At 55.0% G+C, this 19417-nt stretch overlaps 1 protein-coding gene across 6 annotated transcripts; it reads right to left on the reverse strand.

The window, feature by feature from the left end:
- Nucleotides 1–1778: 1778 nt before the first annotated feature.
- MMP25 (matrix metallopeptidase 25) lies at nt 1779–18285 on the reverse strand. Of its 6 annotated transcripts, none has more exons than XM_041750675.1 (16): nt 18106–18285; nt 16085–16161; nt 15730–15850; nt 14234–14316; nt 13830–13972; nt 12847–13011; nt 11744–12733; nt 11253–11385; nt 9676–9820; nt 9306–9598; nt 4825–5001; nt 4658–4742; nt 4406–4488; nt 4021–4173; nt 3685–3942; nt 1779–3580 (listed from the first exon to the last, which is right to left on the reverse strand). In XM_041750675.1, the coding sequence occupies exons 6-16, from the start codon at nt 12919–12921 to the stop codon at nt 3309–3311; spliced, it is 2664 nt and encodes an 887-aa protein (XP_041606609.1). In that variant the 5' UTR covers nt 12922–13011; nt 13830–13972; nt 14234–14316; nt 15730–15850; nt 16085–16161; nt 18106–18285; the 3' UTR covers nt 1779–3308. The 6 variants fall into 6 exon arrangements, with proteins under 6 accessions (XP_041606609.1, XP_041606608.1, XP_041606607.1 ...); XM_041750674.1 differs by having other exon boundaries at nt 14234–14532; XM_041750673.1 differs by having other exon boundaries at nt 14234–15850; nt 16122–16161.
- Between the last annotated feature and the right edge of the window lie 1132 nt (nt 18286–19417).

Raw genomic sequence — 19417 nt, forward strand, 5'->3', positions numbered from 1 at the left:
AAGATGAAATGAAAATCAGGAATTCAGCAACTTAAAGTGTAGGTATTTCAGGCAAAGGAAAGTGCTAAGAAATTGGAGTAAGAAAGAACACCTCCAAAAAAAAAGAACACCTCCAAGAAAACAAAGTTTTCCTAAGGGCTAAAGCACCGTATAGGAAAATTGTGACAGGAAATGACAGGGAAAACAATTTGGTAGGAACCAGACCAAGTGCTTTAAACAATCTATTTTTAAATAGTTGACTTCAAAGGCAACTTCTTTATCCTCAAAACACAGCTATTTAAGACAGGATACAATTACAAGCACTCGTAGCTTCCCTGAACTTAAATGTAATGAATGTGATAGATAACCTTTCATGTGTTTAAAATTTTTTTTCCCTTAGGGATTTAAAGGGATTATTTCTCAACTACCATAAATATTTTCAAAGTAATACCTGGCAGTTTTCTAACCAAATAGGTATACTCTCTTGTACAATAAACCACTTCACACCTTTCAGCAAGAAAAAAAAAGCCACTAAATTTGAATAAAAACATCACCCAACGAATTAGAACACAAAGTTTGCTTTAAATTTTTTTTTAAAGTGAAAGGACACCAACCACACTCCTACTCAATTAAGAGAAACACTTTTACAATCCTGAGGTCTTTTATTTTCTTTACATTTATCATGCCATGAATTCATAGGGAATGGGTTCCAGCAGTTCAGGCTCCTTTCCATTGGTTCTCACAAAATGTGCTTCTCTGGGTGGGGCAGGCTGGTGCTTTAGTTGGACCCAAGTACCTTCCTCCTTGGTTTCCTTCTTTTTCTGATCATTTTCCTTCACACACTTCAGGAAGCTATCTCGGCTCTTTGGGTGTTTATTTTATTTTATTTTTTTGTTTTTTTTTTTTGTTTTTTTTTTTAATTTATTTTTTTTTAATTTTTTTTTTAATTTTATCTATTTATGATAGTCATACAGAGAGAAAGAGAGAGGCAGAGACACAGGCGGAGGGAGAAGCAGGCTCCATGCGCCAGGAGCCTGATGTGGGATTCGATCCCAGGTCTCCAGGATCGCGCCCTGGGCCAAAGGCAGGCGCCAAACCGCTGCGCCACCCAGGGATCCCTCTTTGGGTGTTTAATATGCTCAATGTGGACATTAATTCTCTTGGCAAGAATCTTGCCCTTAACTCGTTTGTTTACAACAATGCAAACGGCATGCTGAGTAACATTGTAGACTCTTCCAGTTTTGCCATGGTAACATTTGTGGGGCATTCTTTTCTGAACAGTGCCCATTCCCTTGATGTCCACAATATCACCTTTCTTATAGATTCGCATGTATGCGGCCAAAGGAACAACTCCATCTTTTCTAAAGGGCCTAGAGAACATATAGTGGGTACCTCTCCTCTTTCCCTTTGTGTTGGTCATTTTGGCAAATTACTGAAAGATGGCGGTTCCGCTGAAGCACAAATGTTTTACATTTTGATTATGGAACCATACCACTTAAAAAATAAAATTAATCAGTTTGACATGGCATTTGTCTGTAGTATACTTAATATATTTTTAAAGGCTGGAGAAGAAATTGCATGGAGCAATGATAGTGGACACAGATTTCACATTGGATGCTCCTCGTCTGTGCTCTCCCAGCCAACTTTTGGGTTCCTCTCGCTGCTTCATTCTTTTTTTTTTAAAAAAGATTTTACTTATTTATTTATTTGAGAAAGAGAGAGAGAGACTAAGAATAAGCACGGGGAATGGGAGAGGGAGAGGGAGAAGCAGGCTCCTGCTGAGCAGGGGGCCTACAACGTGGGGCTGGATCCCAGGACCCCGGGATCATGACGTGAGCTGAAGGCAGATGCCCAACTAACTGAGCCATGCAGGCGCCCTACTCTCTGCTTCCTTCTGCCACACATTCTCTCTCCATCTGCCACCCCATTGCCCATCAACTCTGAACCCCAAGTTCCTCTACAAAACAGCAATTTGGGTCTGTCAAGTTCCTGCTGCCAGACTCAACCCAGGTTCATCTGTGCTCAGAAGTAATGAAAGGCTTTCTCTCCAATTATTTTCATTGTCCTCCCGTGTGGGGTTCATAAGCTTTTAAAATAAAAGTTTCCTCCTCCACATATTTTCAAAGGATCCCGACAGAGGCCCAGATTTCTGGTTTTCTGGTCGCTTACAATTCCCAGGTGATGCACTGGTTGAAGACCCCTGGTACTGTTCAGCTTCTTGTGACCAATGGCAGGCAGCCCCTGCCCCATGCAGCCCTATGGGCTGGATGGAAACCCAAGAAGTCCTCGCTAAGTGGCTCCACCCTGCTCAACCAGGGCCATCAGCTTGACCCTACCAAGAATGTGAAGAGGTTGGCCCCTGGGAGGGAGACCCAGCAGAGACACAGGGAAATCACAACACTGGGATGACAGCTGCTGTCCCAGATCCCTTACACATCAGGGCCACCCAGCCCCCAAGCTTACTAAAATGCAGACTCCTGGCCCCACCATCAGAGGAATTCAGGGTAAGGGCATGGGGTCTGCATTTTTTAATTCCCTAGGTGATTCTGATGTGGAATATTCCAGAAGTATTGTTCCAGAGGCACTAATTTAGATACTGGATTCTGTGGAGGAGGTGGGTGAGGGTGCTAAGGAAGCAGTGGCCCTGGATTGAGGGGAACTGAGTCCACTGGCTTCCCAGCACACTGAGCTGAGGAGTCTGGGAGCTGTCCTTGAGGGAGGTGGCCGACACTCCAGGTGATGGTATTGAGAGGATCTGAGGGATCGGAGGGGGTTCTGTCAAATGGGGACAGTTCTGGGTACAGAAAGGAGGTCCTGAGGCTCAGGTTGTGGAGGGCCATCCGGGTGGCCACTGATGTCACCCAAGAGGTGGGCGCTCAGGGGCAGTTCCAGGGCTGGGTCTGGAGTCCCCATCCGTGCCGCATTGGGGGACGTCGCGGCTGTGGCACAGGGTAGGGCAGTCCTGGGAACCCCGGAGCAGCGGGTGGAGACCTTCAGGCCATCCCTCCAGAGCTGAAGCGCGCCCACCGCTCCTGCGAGGAGCTGTCGCCAGGTGGGTGCTGAGGAACGTCCCTCGAGCTCCCAGAAGCACCAGCTCTTCCGGGAAAGGGAGCGTCCTGCTGCAGAAGCGCGGGCGGGGGTGGGGAGTGGGGCGGGGGAAGGCCGGGCGGAGCAGGTGACCCGTCCAGGCTACAGGCCAGCCGTTTGTCCCGTCCCCGTCCTCGGGGCTCAGCTCCCAGCTGCCCGCCCGCCGGTGGAACAGAGGATGCGCCTCCGCGGCCATTCAGGACCCCCCCGCGCCCCCAGACCCGCGGAGGAGCCGGTCCCTCTCAAACGGAGGCGACGCCACCCAGCAGCAGGGCCAGAAGGGACACCTCGAAGGACAGCGACGGCCGCCCTGAGGCCTGATTGATCTCGCAGTGGCAATCGCAGGTCCCGGGGGCCAGGGTCCCCCTGGGGGGCCTGGGGGCGCGTGGGTCGGCGCTGGCGGCCGGGCAGTCCAGCCACTTGGGGCCCATGGGCTGCGGGGAGTCGGGCTCGGCCTTGACGCTGCCCTTGGGAAAGCGCCAGTAGTGGGCGCCCTTGAAGAAGTAGGTGTCACCTGCGGGGGAGGGAGGCGCACGTCCGGCCGGTCCAGGCCATCTCCCCTGACTCCCCCCCCCACCGCGGCCCCCGGGCCCGGGCGCTCCGCGCGCACTGCCGCACCTGTGTTGCTCACGGTGACGTCGTCCGGGGCGTGAGGCGCCCCTTCCCAAAGACTCAGGTCGCGGGGGTAGCCGGGGTCCGCGCGCGCCGCCGCCTCGTCGTAGCGCCAGTAGCGCCGGCCCCGGATCAGGTAGGTCTTCCCGTTCAGCGGCCACGAGAACACGGCGTCCACCTCCTCCCCCGCCGGCAGCCCGAGAGCCGTGAGCGGCCGCGGGGCGCCCTCCAGCTGCCGGTCCCGGAACACCCAGAACCGGGGGCCTGAGGGGCCGGGCAGGTCAGCAGGTGCGCCCCCACCCCCACCCCGCGGCCCCCCGGCCGCGCCCCTCGCGCACTCACCGCTGAACAGGAGGATGCGGCCGTCGGGGTGCCGGGCGTAGGCGGCCTGCACGACGTCTACCGCCGCGGGCAGTCCCTCCCAGAAGCGGTGCAGCCGCGCCGGCCGGGGGGACACCAGATGCCCCGAGGGCTGCAGGCGCCAGAACCAGGGCCCTGCGGCGGAACGGGGCGGGCGGGCGCGTCAGGCGGCGGCGAGAGCGCGTCCCGCTCCCCGGGGTGAGGACGTCCGTCTGGGTTCCAAGGGTGCGGCGGCTCCGCCTTTTTTTTTTTTTTTTTTTTTTTTAATAGCACTGAAAGTCCAGGGAAACCCCGCAGGCTTGGTGGGTCATCCTAAGGGGGTAGGAAGCCAACTCTATGGGGTCAAGGGAGATCTGAAGCGACTCACCTTTGAAGAAGAAGATTTCGCCACGGATGTTAGCGATAGCGTCAAAATCGCCATCACACCGGTCCGGGATGGGAAGAGAGGGACTACAAAGGAAAGGACGGTTGAGCAGAGCCGGGTCGGGGCTGCCAGTCTTTTTGCTGAACCGTTAGGACAGTCCTATGAGGTAGGGACTCTCACCACCCCATCCTACCAAGGAGCACACTGAGGTTAGGGACTTCACCCCCGGGGTCAGACAGCTGGAGAGGGACTCACCTGTCCGGGGGCAGGGCGGGGGGTGGGGGAGGAGGAGCCAGGGGTTTCCTTGTGGGCTTATCATATGGGGTCTGGGGCACTTTCCCTGTGGAGAGAGTCAGAGAGGCGTGAGTTCCCTGACCCTGCTGCAGAGGACCCGAGGCAAACTACCCGCCCCAGTCCCGTACCATAGAGCTGCTGCAGGCCTTCGCGGTCGTCCTGGGACAGGCGGTACTCGTGGGGGTCACCCACCGGGCCCTGGTAAAAGGGCCTCATGATTGAGTTGGGTGCTGAGGAGTGGCCCAGGCCCAGGGCGTGGCCAAACTCATGAACAGCCACAGCAAACAGGTCAATCCCCTCACCATCTGGGGAAGGAGGGAGATCGGGCTAGAGCTGTGCCCTTCCCAGACACCAGGGAAGAAGGCAGCCAGGAAGCATCTGACGTGGGGCCTGCTGGTAGAGCGAACAACCAGGAGACCCTCCAGGGATGGCTAAACCCAGACCCTTCCATGAGCCATTTTGTTCCTCCTGTGTTCGTTCATTTATTGGGTAGATTTTTTCGAGTAGCTTTGTTGGCAGTTCTGGACACTGGGATAAGGTCTGAAGAGGCCCACAGAAGGGGGCAGGGAGGGGGCAGGAGGAGGACAGAGGAAGGGGCAACCTCCTGATGTGGCACTGGCTGCCAGGCAGGGGAGCCTGTGCACACAGAAACCCTCTAGGGGAAGCAGGAACCCGGGGGTGCGTGCATCTCTCTGGAGGAGGCCCCAGCCCTTGGAGTCTCTCTCCTCCCGGCTCCAGTCTGTGCTCAGAACTCCCGAGGTGTGTTGCTCAGTCTCCTGGGCCTCAGTTCCCAAGACCTTGCTCCCACCCTCATGGTGCTCCCCTGCTCTTCCCATGAGCACCTCTGCAGTGCCCTGTCCCCACAGAGAGCCCTCTGTGACCCTCCCCCATCTACCCGTACCCACCGCCTCCACCCCTCCCTCACCTCCCTGAGGTCCTCTGATGCCTCCCTGCCTCCGCAGCTTCATCTACCTCCTCAGGCAGGTACTCTCAGACCACAGCCGGCTGGCCCTGGCGGCCAGCCTCCTTCCCAGCCTCTGTGGCCACAGCCTCTTCCTTGGGGACCCAGCCTGGGCGCCAGGAGTGAGCCTCTTCACGCTCCCAGTTGTTGGCCCAGTCCCAGCTCCTCATCGATCCACCTGCCAGCTCCCACTCGCATTGCTGAGAGGCCAAGAGACCAAGGCAGCAAGACGGGCCAGCGGCCACCCAAGGAAGCACCATTTCCACAGATGTGATCTCCTGCAGGGAAATCTCTAACTCGGCCAGCAGTGTGGAAAGTGGGTTTATTGGGAGCGACCTGGTGATCCGAAATGCAAATTTCTCTCAGCCCTAAGGGCCGCTGGATGGGAGTATAAGAGACACACGTGAGTGAGTCTTAGGAAAGGTAGCAAGTTCTTGCCCTCATTCACCTCTCATAAAACCTCCCGTCTGTCCTCATCTGACAGGTGGGAAACTGAGGCACAGGGAGATCAAATGAAATGACGGGCTAGCCAGGTACTCTGGCTGGATCATCTTGCCTTTCAGCAGCAACTTCAGATGATCTTGGTCAACTGTAGTGATGAATTTCTGCGTGGACTGTGGGTTCCTTATTGCCCTGAATGCTTTTTCTGAGAGGCTGGAGGAAGCTCAGTGTCTACATCAGGTAGGTCTCTTTCATCTCTCACCCTCCTTCCCTGCTTTGCTTCTCCTTTGGCCACACCATTCCTTGCAGCCTTCTTGTACTTTATAGCTGGGAAAGCACAGCTGCAGCCCCTGCCCACGAGAGCTTCCCTGGGGGCCAGTCTTCGGGGGTCCTTGATACCTCCTGTCCGCTCCTTTGCCCTCTCTATGGGTCTCAATTTCAGGCCCACAGCTGCTCAAGCTGCTCCCCAGCTCTGCCCCTCAACTCTTAGATAACAGATGCTGACAAATCTATTTCCTATTTCATCAAGACAGGCCATGCGATGCAATCTGTAACTTCCTGTGTGCCTGGGCGGATAGGGCCACCTCCCCCAAGCTCACCTCCTGCCTCCTCCCCTTCCTGCCCTGTGCAAGGACCCTGCTTCACTTACCTCAAGGACAAGGAGGCCCCATCCATCTATCCATCTGTCCATCCATCTATCCCTCTGTCCATCCATCTATCCATGCATGAATCCATTCATCCATCCCCTATTCTCTTTCTTTCTGTTCTCACCCAGCATCACCAAGGGTTCACTTCTCCCTCATCCTAAGACACCCCAGTACCTATCTGCCCCCATCCACAGCCCTCTCCTTCCCTAGTTGAGTTCTGTGGTCAGCAGTCTAAACCCAGTCTTCACTTCCTCAGTCCCTCTCATGCCTAATCTTGCTGCAGTTGGGACTCCTCCTCAACCTGCCAAGTCTGTAGGCACCAAAGTCACTTTGTCCCCAGATGACCCAGTCCAGGCCTATGTTACGTACTGGAATGGTTTGCCACCCTGCCCACTGCCCCCTGCTTGCCTCTTCAGTCTTGTTCTTGATCACCGTGGGCCTGTTCTTTCTCCATTTCCTTTGATTCCTCCTTTCCTTCTACCTCTCCTTAACCGTGGGGCTCTCCACAGCTCTGTACCTGACCTTCACGTCCTACATTGTCCTCCCAGAACCTTCCAACCGCCCTGTGTGCCCCCAGGTCCGGCTCCTAGCAGCCGGGGGAAAGCGGAGTGCTACCACATGCGGGGCCCTGTGCTAACAGCTGTGGGTGAATTACTTCTCTAACCCGCAAGTACTGCCTGCAGGTAAGAGGTACTGCAGGTACTGTTATAATTCCCATTTCCCAGACCAGGAAACTGAGTGCATGGAGGTCAAGTAACTTAAACCGGTAGCGAGCAGAGGAGCCCTGACTTGAGTAGTGCTTCAAGGCGGTGCTTCAGTGCTGCAACACAGCCTTGCGGGGCCTGCCTGCCATCCCCTGGCTGCTCCCTTCCCCAGAAAACGGCTCTTCCCCCCTGGCCAGCCTCCCCGCAGCCACAGGCGGATGGCAGAGTAGGATGGCTGAGTAGCTGGAAGAGTGGACCCCTCACTGTTTACGCTCCCCGCTGGAGCTGGGTCCGGCTCCTCTCAGCTGAGACCGCAGCATCCTGACTTGGCTTCATTTCCCAGCCTGCTCTTGCTTCCCGTTCCCCAGAGAACATACCCTGAGAAACCGCTTGCACAAGAATTTTCATCTCGAGCTCCACTTATGGGGAACCTGACCTAAGTCAGAGAAGTCCCAGTTCTGGGGCAAGACATTCAACCATTAATGCACTGCCCACACTCAACGGCCCGCAAGCACTGCAGACATAGAGCCAAACTGAACTCACCTCTGCCTTCCCAGAGGATCTTCCTCCTCCAGGGGCCCCAAGTCAGAAATGTAGCCATCACCCCTTCCTCCCCATCCCCTCTGCCCCCAGGATCCAGTCAGATCCCAAGCTTTGCCCAGCCTGACTAAACTGCCCCCTGACCCCCATCACCCAACATCATCTCTATCCAGGACCCTGTATCAACCTCCCGCCTCCTTCCCCCTATCTTGCCCCCCCTCCACCCCCCACTCCCCCACCCCCCGCTGTGGCCAGTGGTATCTCCACAATGCAGAACCTTCCATGGCTCCCATTCCCTTCCCCCACCCTGCCCCAGTCTGTCCCCGTGCTGGCAAGGCCCTCTGTGTTGTGAGACCCACCGTCCATCCTCAGTCTTCCTCCTGACACTGTATTTCAGCCTTCCAGCCCCAGATGCCCCCTGTGCTCCTACCCCTGATGACTCTGGACTCAGCGAGCTCATTGGCTTGCACTTTTCTCTGTGTCTTCCCCGTGGCTCCATGTACTCCAGCAGAGCAAGACCTCATGCATTACTCAGTCCTCAGTATACACATGGGGGATAAGCAAAGCCACCACATTTAGAAAACCCCATCAAGTCAAAGGCTTTGGGTACACCTCTGCTCTGAGTACCACAGACCAAAGGACTTCCTCTGCTAGGATTCCCCGCAGTTATGTCACTGTGTGTAGCAACTGCTGGTTACTCTTCTGACTCAGCTGCTAAAAGAAGCTGTTTTCCCCTCTTAAAGTGCTCAGCTCAGAGCTGGATGAGCCTCGGGGATGGGTAATTTTCTGTGCCAACTTAGCCACACTATGGTGTTCAGTTGTTTAGCCAAACACCAGTCTAGATGTTGTTGTGTAGGTTATTTTGTAGATGTGATTAACATCTACAATCAGTTGACTGTAAGCAAAGCAGATCATGCTCCATGGTGGGTAGGCCTTGTCTAATCAGTTGAAGGCCTTAAGAACCAAACCTAAGGTTTCCAGAGAAAAAGGAATTCTGCTTCAAGACTGCAACACAGAAATAATGCCTGAGTTTCCAGCCAGCCGGCTTGCCCTGAAGATGTCAGACTCAGGACTGCAACATCAACTCTCACTTGAATTTCCAGCCTGCAGGCCTGTCCCGTATATTTAAGGTTTACCAGTCTCCACAACCCTGTGAGCCAATTCCTCAAAATAAATCACTTACATACATCCTACTGGTTCTGTTTCCCTGGAGAAGCCCAACTGATACAGCCTCCATCGATACGAGTGACTTAAACCAAATTCATAAGGGCAGACAGGCCAGGGGAGAGGACCTCTCCTAACAGGGGAGACTGTACCTTTTGACCTGTAAGTCCAGGTCTCCTCATCATCGAAGTGAGTGTCCCCAGAGATGGGGTGTTCCCCGGGGAAGAAGGCATGGGCTAGGGTACCTCCCTGCCCGTCGAAGGGGTAACTGTCCTGGTGGTATGCCCGGACAAAGTCTATGAGGATGTCGGGCTCTGTTGGGGCCTGAGAAACCAGCTCCTGGAATTTGAGGCCTGACTCAACGCCCCACGTGGTCAGGGCGTGGTGCATGAGGGTCCGCACGGTCTCCTGGGTCAGTGCTGAACTCTGGGGAAAAGAGCGTACCCTGGGGAGACAGAAGGCATTTGTTCCAGGCGGGTCCAGCAGGCAGGCGGGGGTGGGGGGGTGGGCATTGGGACCTACCTCCACGTCAGGGTTCGCTTCCTCCACATGCTGCCGCTCAGAGCATACCGCCGGCGGCGGCGGCGGCGCCTGACCAGCTCTGCCACCCCCAGCACATCAGGCAGGGAGCAGCGGGGCTTCTGCATGGTGGCCATCGTTGCTGAGTCTGTGGGAGAGGTCATGGGGATAGGGGATCAGTGGTAGGCCAACCTGCCCTAGTCGTGGTGCCGGCTGGCTTCCTACACAGACAAACAGGCTCAGTGAGGTTAAAAAAACTTGTGCAGGAAGGGCCCCCCAGCTTGGCTTTGAACACAGGCTGTCCAGTTCTGTGAGCTCATACCAAACCATGACCCTGCTCTTCGGGGCAGCGTCACCCTCTTCACCTGGCCCTGGATGAACTGGCTGCTTCCCTGTGGTGCTCAGGTTTGGGGTCTGGGGGTCCTGCTTCCCTGAGCTGTGGTGATTAGACTCTGGAGAAAGGAGCCACGGGGGTGCAGTGCAGACTCCTCTCATTGAGGCTGGAGCCTCCATGGGAGGTGGCCTGCCCATACCTCACACCGTGGAGCCCTAATCCTCACCACATCCTAAATCCAAAGTCTCCAGGCTGGCTGGGTCTCTGGTTTCCCAGGTTAGGTCGGCCTGGAATCCCCCTTCCTAGCTCAGCTCCATTCCCAGCTGTCCCCTCATCTTCAAATGAAGGTCAAACCTCACCTCGTTGGTTGAGGTGACAAAGAGTACTGGAGCACATGCAGATGCCAGACACTACTCGGCAGTGGACAGGACAGAGAAAGGTCCCTCCTCCCTTGTAGCTGGCCACCATCCCCCCAACTCTCTCTTCTTCTTCATTAACCAAACAGATGAGCCTCTCAGATCTACCTCCAAAATATGCACCCTGGATTCAACTGCCTCTTTCTTGGTCATCATTCTCACCCTCCATTCATCAGCAACCATAGGAAGCTTACAACTGTAAATCCAACCCAATTGCCTCCTCCTTCAAACCCTCTGGTGGTTTCTTATCATGCTTGTAATCAAAACCAAACACCTTTCAAGCATCACCCCCCTATCCCCCATCAGGCTCTTGCTTTTCAATCCGCGTCTCAATACAGGAACACCAGCTTGTGCTGACCACGGGGCCTTTGCATTTGCCTGGGACACTCTTTTCCTACATCTTCCCAAGGCTGGCTTCCTCCTTTTTGTGTCCTATGAGTTCTTTGTGTCATATGAACTCCTCTCAACCCATGACACCCTTCAGAGACATCTGCCCTGATTAGCATTTAATTTTCCTCAAAACATGAATCACTATCTGAAATTATCTTGCATATTTCTGTTCTTGATCTGTGTGTGTGTGTCCATGAGAGCAGGGGCCTTTTCTGCTTTGTTCATCACTACACCAGCAGAGCCTGAAATGGCCTTACAAGTAAGAGATTCTTAGTTAATATTTATTGAAAAAGGAATGCTTGAGAACCTGCTGCATTGGGCCCCAAAATCAGCATTTCCTAGCGCCTGTGATTCAGGTGATGCTGAGGTTTAGAAACCTCCGGCTAATGGTCAGGCTGGGAGCAGAAGCAGGGCTGGGGAGAGGGCGGGGGTCTACCTACCCAGGACACCCGTCTCAGGCAGCCCGGCAAACCTCTGCATGACCTTGATAGCATCCCGCAGCTTTGCAGGGCTCTGCAGCTGGGCTTGGGCAGGGTGGGGTGGCGGCAGATAGCCATAGCGGGTCAGCCAGTCCTAGGCCACAGAGGGATTGGGGAAGCCGGTTGAGTGGGGTGACCCTTCCCACCCCCATCCAGGAAGCCCCACCTCCCGCCAGGCACCCAGGCATCCGGAGCCCAGGGGGCCCTGCTCCGGTGATTGCCTGCTGCCTCTCAGTCTGGCCTCTCCAGCCCTGGGTTTTGTCCCGACCCAACAGTCCTGTGCTCTACCTCCCCGCCCCTGCGCCTCTACAGATCTTCCAATCCCGGGCCCCAGCCTGATGGGTCCAAGAATCTGGGTCCCCAGGCCGCAACCCCAGTCCCTCTCCGGACATTTGAATCAGCAGTATCCCCGCCCCCCGCAGACCCGGGAGCCCGCAGACCCCGGTACTCACCACTCCCAGGCTCACGTCCTGCGCCGAGGGCTCCCGGGCGCGCGCGGGCGGCGGCAGCACCGAGAGCAGCAGCGCCAGGAGCCGCAGCATGCCCGCGGGGCTCGGGGGCGCCGCTCTGGGGGCCGGGGACGGTTGAGGAGGCGCGGGGGGCGTGGAGCTGCAGCTCCGAGTGCGCGGCGGCCTCTGGGTCCCGGGCCGGCCCCGCCGGACCCCGCGCGCCGTGGGCGGCCCCTCCCTCCCGGGCGGGGCAGGGCTGCGGCACCGGATGAGCGGCGGGGCGCGGCGGGGCAGTGGCCCGGGCTTCGGACCCCCGCGAGCCGGGGGGAGCCGGCCGGCGGCCCGGGACCCCGAGAGCCCGGTCGCGGCGCTCCCGAGAGGAACCGCGGCCCGGCGCCCCCGCCCCCCGCGCGCCCGCCGCGCCCGCGAGTTTCTCTTCCCAGAAGCGGGTCCGCTGGGACTCCCCGCGGCCCGGCTCGGTTCTGCTTTCTCCGCACGCCTCGGCCGGGCCCGGGGGAGGGGAGGCTCCGGGGCGCCCCCGCCGCCCTGCCCCGAGCCCCCGCGGCGGCCGGCCGGAGGCTGGGGCGCTCGCCTCCCCCGCGGGGTCCCGGGCCGCCTCCCCGCGCGCCCTGCCGGCGCCCGGCTGTGCGCGGTGCTGCGCCCCGGGGCTCCCCGCCCTCGTCCCCCGAGCCCGGGGTCGCGGGGGTCCCGGCCGCCCCGAGACCGCGCCGCCTCCCGCAGGTGCCGGGTGCGGCCCCCCAGGACCGGGCGCGGGGCGGGAGCGGCCTCCCGGGCAGGAGCGCAGCACGGAGGAGGGGTGACGCGCTGCACCCGGCGGAGCCTGGGGACCCGCGGAGCCACGGCCCGCCCCGCCGGGGAAGCCCCGGGCTGGAAGGCGGCGGGAGGGGACCCGGGAGGGGAGGCTTCCGGGCGGAGGGCGACCTGCGTGTGAGCGCAATAGCTTGGTCTCTGGAGCCGGCAGCATGAGGCACCCTGTGTTTTAGACAAAATAAATAACGAGCGGGATTAGCGAGCTGGAGATACAAACTAAAACATTGAAATCCTGTATTCGTCGACGCCAGCTGCGCTAACAAAATACCACGCACTGGGCGCCGGAAATTTATTTCTGGAGGCTGGAAGTCCAAGATCCAGGTGCCCGCAAGGGTGGTTTTTCCTGCCATTTCAGTCCCTCTCCTGGGCGTGCAGGTGGCTTGAAGGGGGTGCTTCCCAGGGCTCGTCCTCTCGTCGTGGTCTTTCCTCTGTGCCTCAAACTGTCAGGACAAGGTCAGGTTACCCCCACGGCCTCGTTGGCCTTCGTGGCCTCTGTAAAGGTCCTGCCTCTAAAAGCAGCCACAGGCTGAGGCCCTGGGGGTTAGGACTTCAACACAGCAGTTGGGGAGTGTGGGGTGAGGACACAGTGCACTCCACGGTAAATCCCATGTGTAATAAAGGCCTGCACTGCTCCTGCCCTTTCTCCTTCACTCTCAGACTACTAGGACACTCAGAGACCTCCCACACCAGACATGTGTATGGTTTTTCTTCAATATCAAAAAATTATTTGGGACACCAGCTGAGTGTCCTGCAACTCAGTTGGATTCTGACACTCCCTGGAGTTACCACAGACCCCACAGGGTAAGGGCTCAGTCCCTCTGGACACCCCGCGCCCCCCACTTCAGACGCCAATCACAAGTAGTAGGACCCCTGGTTACCCACAACTTCTGGCAGTTTGGCTACAAATTGTAGGTTCCCCTGAGCCTGCCCCCCCCCCATTCAATTATTTGCTAGAACAAGTCATAGGATTCAGAGAAACAGGTGCACCAGCCTATTATGCAGTAAAGGATACAGCAGAGCATGCAGCTAAACAGATAAAGAGATACAGCAGATGAGGTCCTGGAGGGTCCTGAGCACAGGGCGCCTCTTTACTAAGGGCCGGGCTGCCAGTGTCCTCCCGCCTGAGTCCATAGACACCAAACCTAAGGGCTTTTTTTTTTTTTTTCCCAAACCTAAGGGCCTTTACCACCGTTCAGTTCTTCCTTCACAGCTGGAAAAACAGCTCGCAGTTCAGCCCACTGAACTGACTTGTTTGTACCTTCCCTGAGCGCAGTGCCGGCCTTCCAAACAGGATGTGTCCGTTCACTTCCGAGCAGCCATCCGCAGAGCCAGCGGCTCTTTGTCAGTCAGCGGAGAGCAGGTTACGGGCACCGTCCAAGGGACGACAGCATCCAGCAGCTCCTTATTTTTTTTAAGGTTTTGTTTATTTATGAGAGACACACAGAGAGAGGCAGAGACACAGGCAGAGGGAGAAGCAGGCTCCCCGCGGGGAGCTGGATGCGGGACTCGATCCCAGGACCCCGGGACCCCGGGATCACCACCTGAGCCCAATGCAGAACCTCAACCACTGAGCCACCCAGGTGCCCCGGCATGGTCCCATAGAAACCATTTTCACTTTCTCATGGCACTGCCATCCCCATTAGAGTGTTTCTCTGACATTACCAAGACAACACCTGCATACAGCTCCAAGGTCATTTGAAGTCCTCCCCAGGGTAGCCTGTCCGGGAGCAAGGTAGAAAATGCCCCTGGAATGGAAAATGCTTCAGTCCAAAGTCCTAGTGACCGTTGCTGGGGGGCGTGCGCAGACTGGTGCCGGTCTACACCCTGCAGGGGCTGGAGCGCAGGGAGCTGGTCCCTCGCTGCGCTCCAGCCTCTCCTCCATGGCTTCCGGGCTTGATGCCTCCTACTTTATTTACAGTAGTAGGTAGAGGAAACGTCCGGGTCAGACACTATGCCCATCCCTAAAAAACAATCTGGTTTAAAAAATTCAAACATCGCACATAACACCTGTTCCAACATACCAATTCCTATACTTTTACCTTAATTCCACCCACCCTTACATTCCTGTTAGCCTCCATTTAGGACTTCATCTACAGGGTTAGGTTTTTTTTTTAAAAGATATTTATCTATTAATTTATTTGACAGAGAGCACAAGCAGGGGGAGCAGCAGAGGGGGAGGAGAAGCAGGCACTCTGCTGAGCAGGGAGCCTGTCGCAGGACTTGATCCCAGGACCCCGGGATCATGACCTGAGCTGAAGACGGATGCTCAGCCACTGAGCCATCCAGGAGCCCCTCATCCGTGAGTTTTGGTTTTACAATACTAAGTAGGGCGCGTGTTTCCTAGTATGACTTAATATCCATTTGCATAAAACATTAAGTAAAGGAGATGGAGCAGAACCTCTTTACATCATGCCTGCCCAAACATTCCAACTTTTATGGCCTTAACCAGCGCTTACATTTTTACATCCTATTACTTGTAGCCCAAGGCAGGGTTTCACCAGAGGGATTTTGGTGCCACAGTGCGTGGGGCTCCTATGTCAAGGAGTCCAGGGAGCTTCTCTCCTCTGCCCCAATCACTCTTGCGAGAGGCCTTGGATCAGAGAAGATTCTGGGAAGACGGTAGAGGAAGAAGCCCTGGGAGTTGTCTCTCCACTGGGACAAATACTGCACAAATAGAATCTGTCTAAAGTAAACTGTTTTTGGAACTCTAGAGTCCCCTGGACGGCTTACAACTTCCAGGGAGGCTAGGGAGGGCCAACCGCCACCAATTTCAGCTTTCAGCACAGTAGCAGCCTCTGGCCGCCACCTGCAGACAGCCCCCCCACAGCTTGTGGGAACTCGGGTGGGGGAGAAGGCGGCTGTCCTCCAGGGACCAGGAATCTCAGCACAGAGGTGCAAGGAGGGGGCAGCCGCTGGGGCCTTCCCCCAACCCTGGCAGGCCCCTGTCTCCCGCTGAGGTGACTTCCAGTGGATTCCAAGGGCCAGGGACTTTATTCCCCCTTCATTGTTCACTTTCCTGCTTTCAGGAGCCAGATATTAAAAACTAGAACATTCAAAACAACTGCATGTAATAGAGACAGAGACTAGAGTAGCATGGCCGTAACCAGGGGCGGGGGGTGGGGGAGTGGGGCTGGGAGATGCTGTGTAAGGGCACGAACTTGCAACTAGTGGATTAGTAAATCCTGGGGAGCTAATGTCCAGTACAGGCACAGGCGTCAACAGTCCGGCCTTACAAACTGCAAAGCTGCCAGGTGACAAGATCTGACGTGTTCTCACCACCTGAAAGAAATGAACATGATGTGGCGTGTTGCAGGTGTCTGTTAGCGCCACAGCGGTAGCCCTGTCGCTGTGTATTAATGTGTCAGATCCACACGTTGCACACTTTCAACTTACACAGGTCAGCTAAAAAAACACCCCGCCCCCGCCCCCCAAAAACCACACTGACACAAAGCAATTGTGTGTGTGTGTATGTGTGTGTGTTTGGGGGGGGTGCTGGTGAGAAAGCGACTGCACCTGTCCAAGGAAGGGCTCAGACAAGACCCAAGCGTACCCCGCAGGCTGCTCCCAGGCACAGAGACTGCCCGCGACACCTGCAAAAAACAAAACCACTCAACAAGCACAATAACAAAGGGGGAGGGAGACTCTGGTGTCCAGATCTATGGCATTATTAGACTCAAATGTCTAGTGTGCCACCAAACAATCACAATGCCGGCTGGCTGGCTCAGTAGGTGGAGCAGGTGACTTTTTTTTTTAAGATTGTATTTGTTTGTTTTTAGAGCATGCAGTGGGGAGTGGCAGAGGGAAAGGGAGAGAGAATCTCAAGCAGACTGTGTGCCGAGTGCCAGGTGAGGTTTGATCTCACAACCCTGAGATTAGGCGCCCCAGCAGGTGAGTCTTGATCTTGGGGTTATGACTTCAAGCCCCGCGGTGGGTATGAATAAAAAAAAGGGTGGAGGAAAAAAAAAGGTGAAGAGAAAAATAAAAAATAAAAAGGGTGGAGGTGGCACCTGGGTAGCTCAGTCGGTTGAGAATCTGATTCCACTCTGGTCTTGAGCCCAGGGTCTTGGGATCAAGCCCCACGTTGGGCTCCCTGCTTGGTGGGGCATCTGCTTCTCCCTCTGCCCCTCCTCCCACACTTGTCCTCGCGCTCTCTCTCTCTCTCTCTCTCTCTCTCTGTGTGTCTCAAATAAATGAAATCTTAAACAAACAAACAAAAAGCAGGGGCGCCATGGTGGCTCGGTTAAGCATCCACTCTTGACTTGGCTCAGGTCACCCTCTCAGGGTCATGAGACCCAGCCCAACGAGACCCAGCCCAACGTTGGGCTCCATGCTCAGCAGGGAGTCTACACTCCTTCTTCCTCTGCCCTTCCCCCACCTAAAAGAAACAAATCTTTACCCAAAAAAGGCATACAAGGAAACAGGAAAATGTGGCCCACTCAAAGGGAGAAAAAATAAACCAACAGAAACTATACCTGAAAAGACCTAATGGCAGACAAATACTGTAAGATTCTACTTTAATGAGGTATTTAGTGTCATGAAAACCACAGGGACAGGGAGTAGATGGTGGGTACCAGGGGCCAAGGGACGAGAGCGGGGGGGGGGGGGGGGGGGGGGGGTTGGTATTTAATGGGGACAGTCTCCATGTGGGAAGCTGAGGAGGTATCCAGGGGTGATGGGGCTGATGGCGGCAGCAAGATGTGAATGGCATCAGTACCACAGAAGAATGATCGAGATGGCAGGGCTCATGCATGTGTATTTCACCTCAATGATAAAAAAAGATCTATGTGGAAAACCAACATAAGTAGCCAGACAATGGGGACACCTGGGTGGCTCAGTGGTTGAGCGTCTGCCTTTGGCTCAGGGTGTGATCCTGGTTTGGGGATCAAGTCCTGCATTGGGCTTCCTGCTCCTCCCTCTGCCTGTGTCTCTGCCTCTCTCTGTGTGTTTCTCATGAATAAATAAATGAAATCTTTAAAAAAATTTTAAATTTCATGCGATCTCTTATATATGGGGCTTAAACTCACAACCCCAAGATCAACAGTCTCATGCCCTACTGACTGAGCCAGCTGGGCTCCACATTTTTACTTTTACCCATGAGAGGAAGTAGAGACAGCAAATGTAATAAGATTTCCCAAACTGACCTATCCAAAAGGTCATCCCTTATTTTTTTTTTTACATTTTTTAAATTTAAATTCAATTTGCCAAAATATAGTAAGACACCCAGTGCTCATCCCATCAAGTGAAGGGCATCCCTTAAACACAACATTTACCGTGTCTGGGTAAGAAGCATATTCAGTGGGTGAATGTCCCTGCTAAGGCTGGTCCCAAGGGGCTTATGTACAGAGCTCATCCGCTGCATCATCTGGGGTGCTCCACTTGGCATTTGTAGGGGTAAGCGGACAGCCCTCCTTGGGGCAAATGGACCTTACAGTGGCTTTTATCCCACCTGCCAGGCTGGCTCTTCCCTCCCGCGTGTCTGGATCATGTGCAGCCATCTGTGATTGTTTAATAAAGAGCTGTAGGTCCTGACTCACCCCAGTGTGCTCTTCCACTCTGCAGCATCCACAGCCAAAGGCACGGCCCCCACATGAATCACTCTCACAGTTGTGTCAGTAAGGGCTCCTCAGCCAGCCGATGATAGTGATCTATGAAACGAAACAACCCCTTCGCGCTGGCCCCGGTTTCAGTGGCTCCTCAGTTCTGCCCTCCCCTATATCGACTACCTTCCTCAGCAAGCAGAGGTCTCGGAGGTACTTTCTGTTGTCGCTGGGTAACTTCTCCCTGGGGGCGTGGCTTTTAGGCAATGGGCCAAAGCTTAGACTCACCAAAGTCCGAGCTTGTCTAGCACCAAGGGTTGTCCCAGCCTTCTCTTTTAATTGCATTTAACCATTACGAATAACCAAGGGATTGAATATTTTGTCTTTTTCTTACTAGTTTGCATTTCCTTATGCATCCAGTGAACCAGCTCTCAGGGAGCTGGATGGATCTCTACATTCCTTTGGTAACTTTTACCTTGAGTCACTGGATGCAGAAAAGCTGCTGCTCCCTACCACATGGGGGACCACATGCCCACTAGGACTCAGAGGCTCCTCATCACCCACCTTTTCCACCTTTCTCTTCCCAAACCATGTTTCTGTCAGTGAAGTCCATTCTAGTAAATCCTATTTCCCTGACACCAACTGTAAGGAGAACCACATGTCCCTGGCACCCCTATATACCCTACTTACAAGGGTTTTAGGAGCTTTGTGCCAACAACCAGGGGGCAGTAATAGATATATAGATATACGTAGTTTTTTTTTTCTCTATAATTTCACAGCATGTTTGCCATAAGACTGGCAGAAGGTTTAAAGTCTGATAATGCCAAGTTTTAGCCAGGTGTGAGCCAGGTGCAATTCATGTGCTGCTGTCAGGAGTGTGTTTTGTGGTTGCCCCACTATGGGGTCAAATCTTCACTTAAAATTTGATTCAGATGTGAAGACTGATGAGGCCGTCCACACCAAGAGACTATGACAAGATTGATTACTCACATAATGAGGATTTCTATGGGGAGCGGAGTCAGACCCCAAGCAGGTCAGAAGTGGCTTGAGAGAGTAAGGAGGGGTTTCATTATGGTAAAGGGGTGAGGCTGGGCTGAGGGCCCCTCCACACTGGCCAGAGGTCCCCTGATTTAAATTTCCCTCTAGTGCCAGAGAGAGAGCGTGCACCAGGGCCTTGTTATCAGCTTGCCCAGATGTGGAGCACAAGGCAAGAGGGAGGCATGTGGCTTTAAAGCTGTCAACCACCAAACATCAAGAATGGAGTCAGATTCTTTATTACAGAGTGTAAATTAATACCTACACTTTGCAA

The sequence above is a fragment of the Vulpes lagopus genome, chromosome 3 (genome assembly GCF_018345385.1).
Source record: "Vulpes lagopus strain Blue_001 chromosome 3, ASM1834538v1, whole genome shotgun sequence".
In the NCBI taxonomy this organism is placed as follows: domain Eukaryota; kingdom Metazoa; phylum Chordata; class Mammalia; order Carnivora; family Canidae; genus Vulpes; species Vulpes lagopus.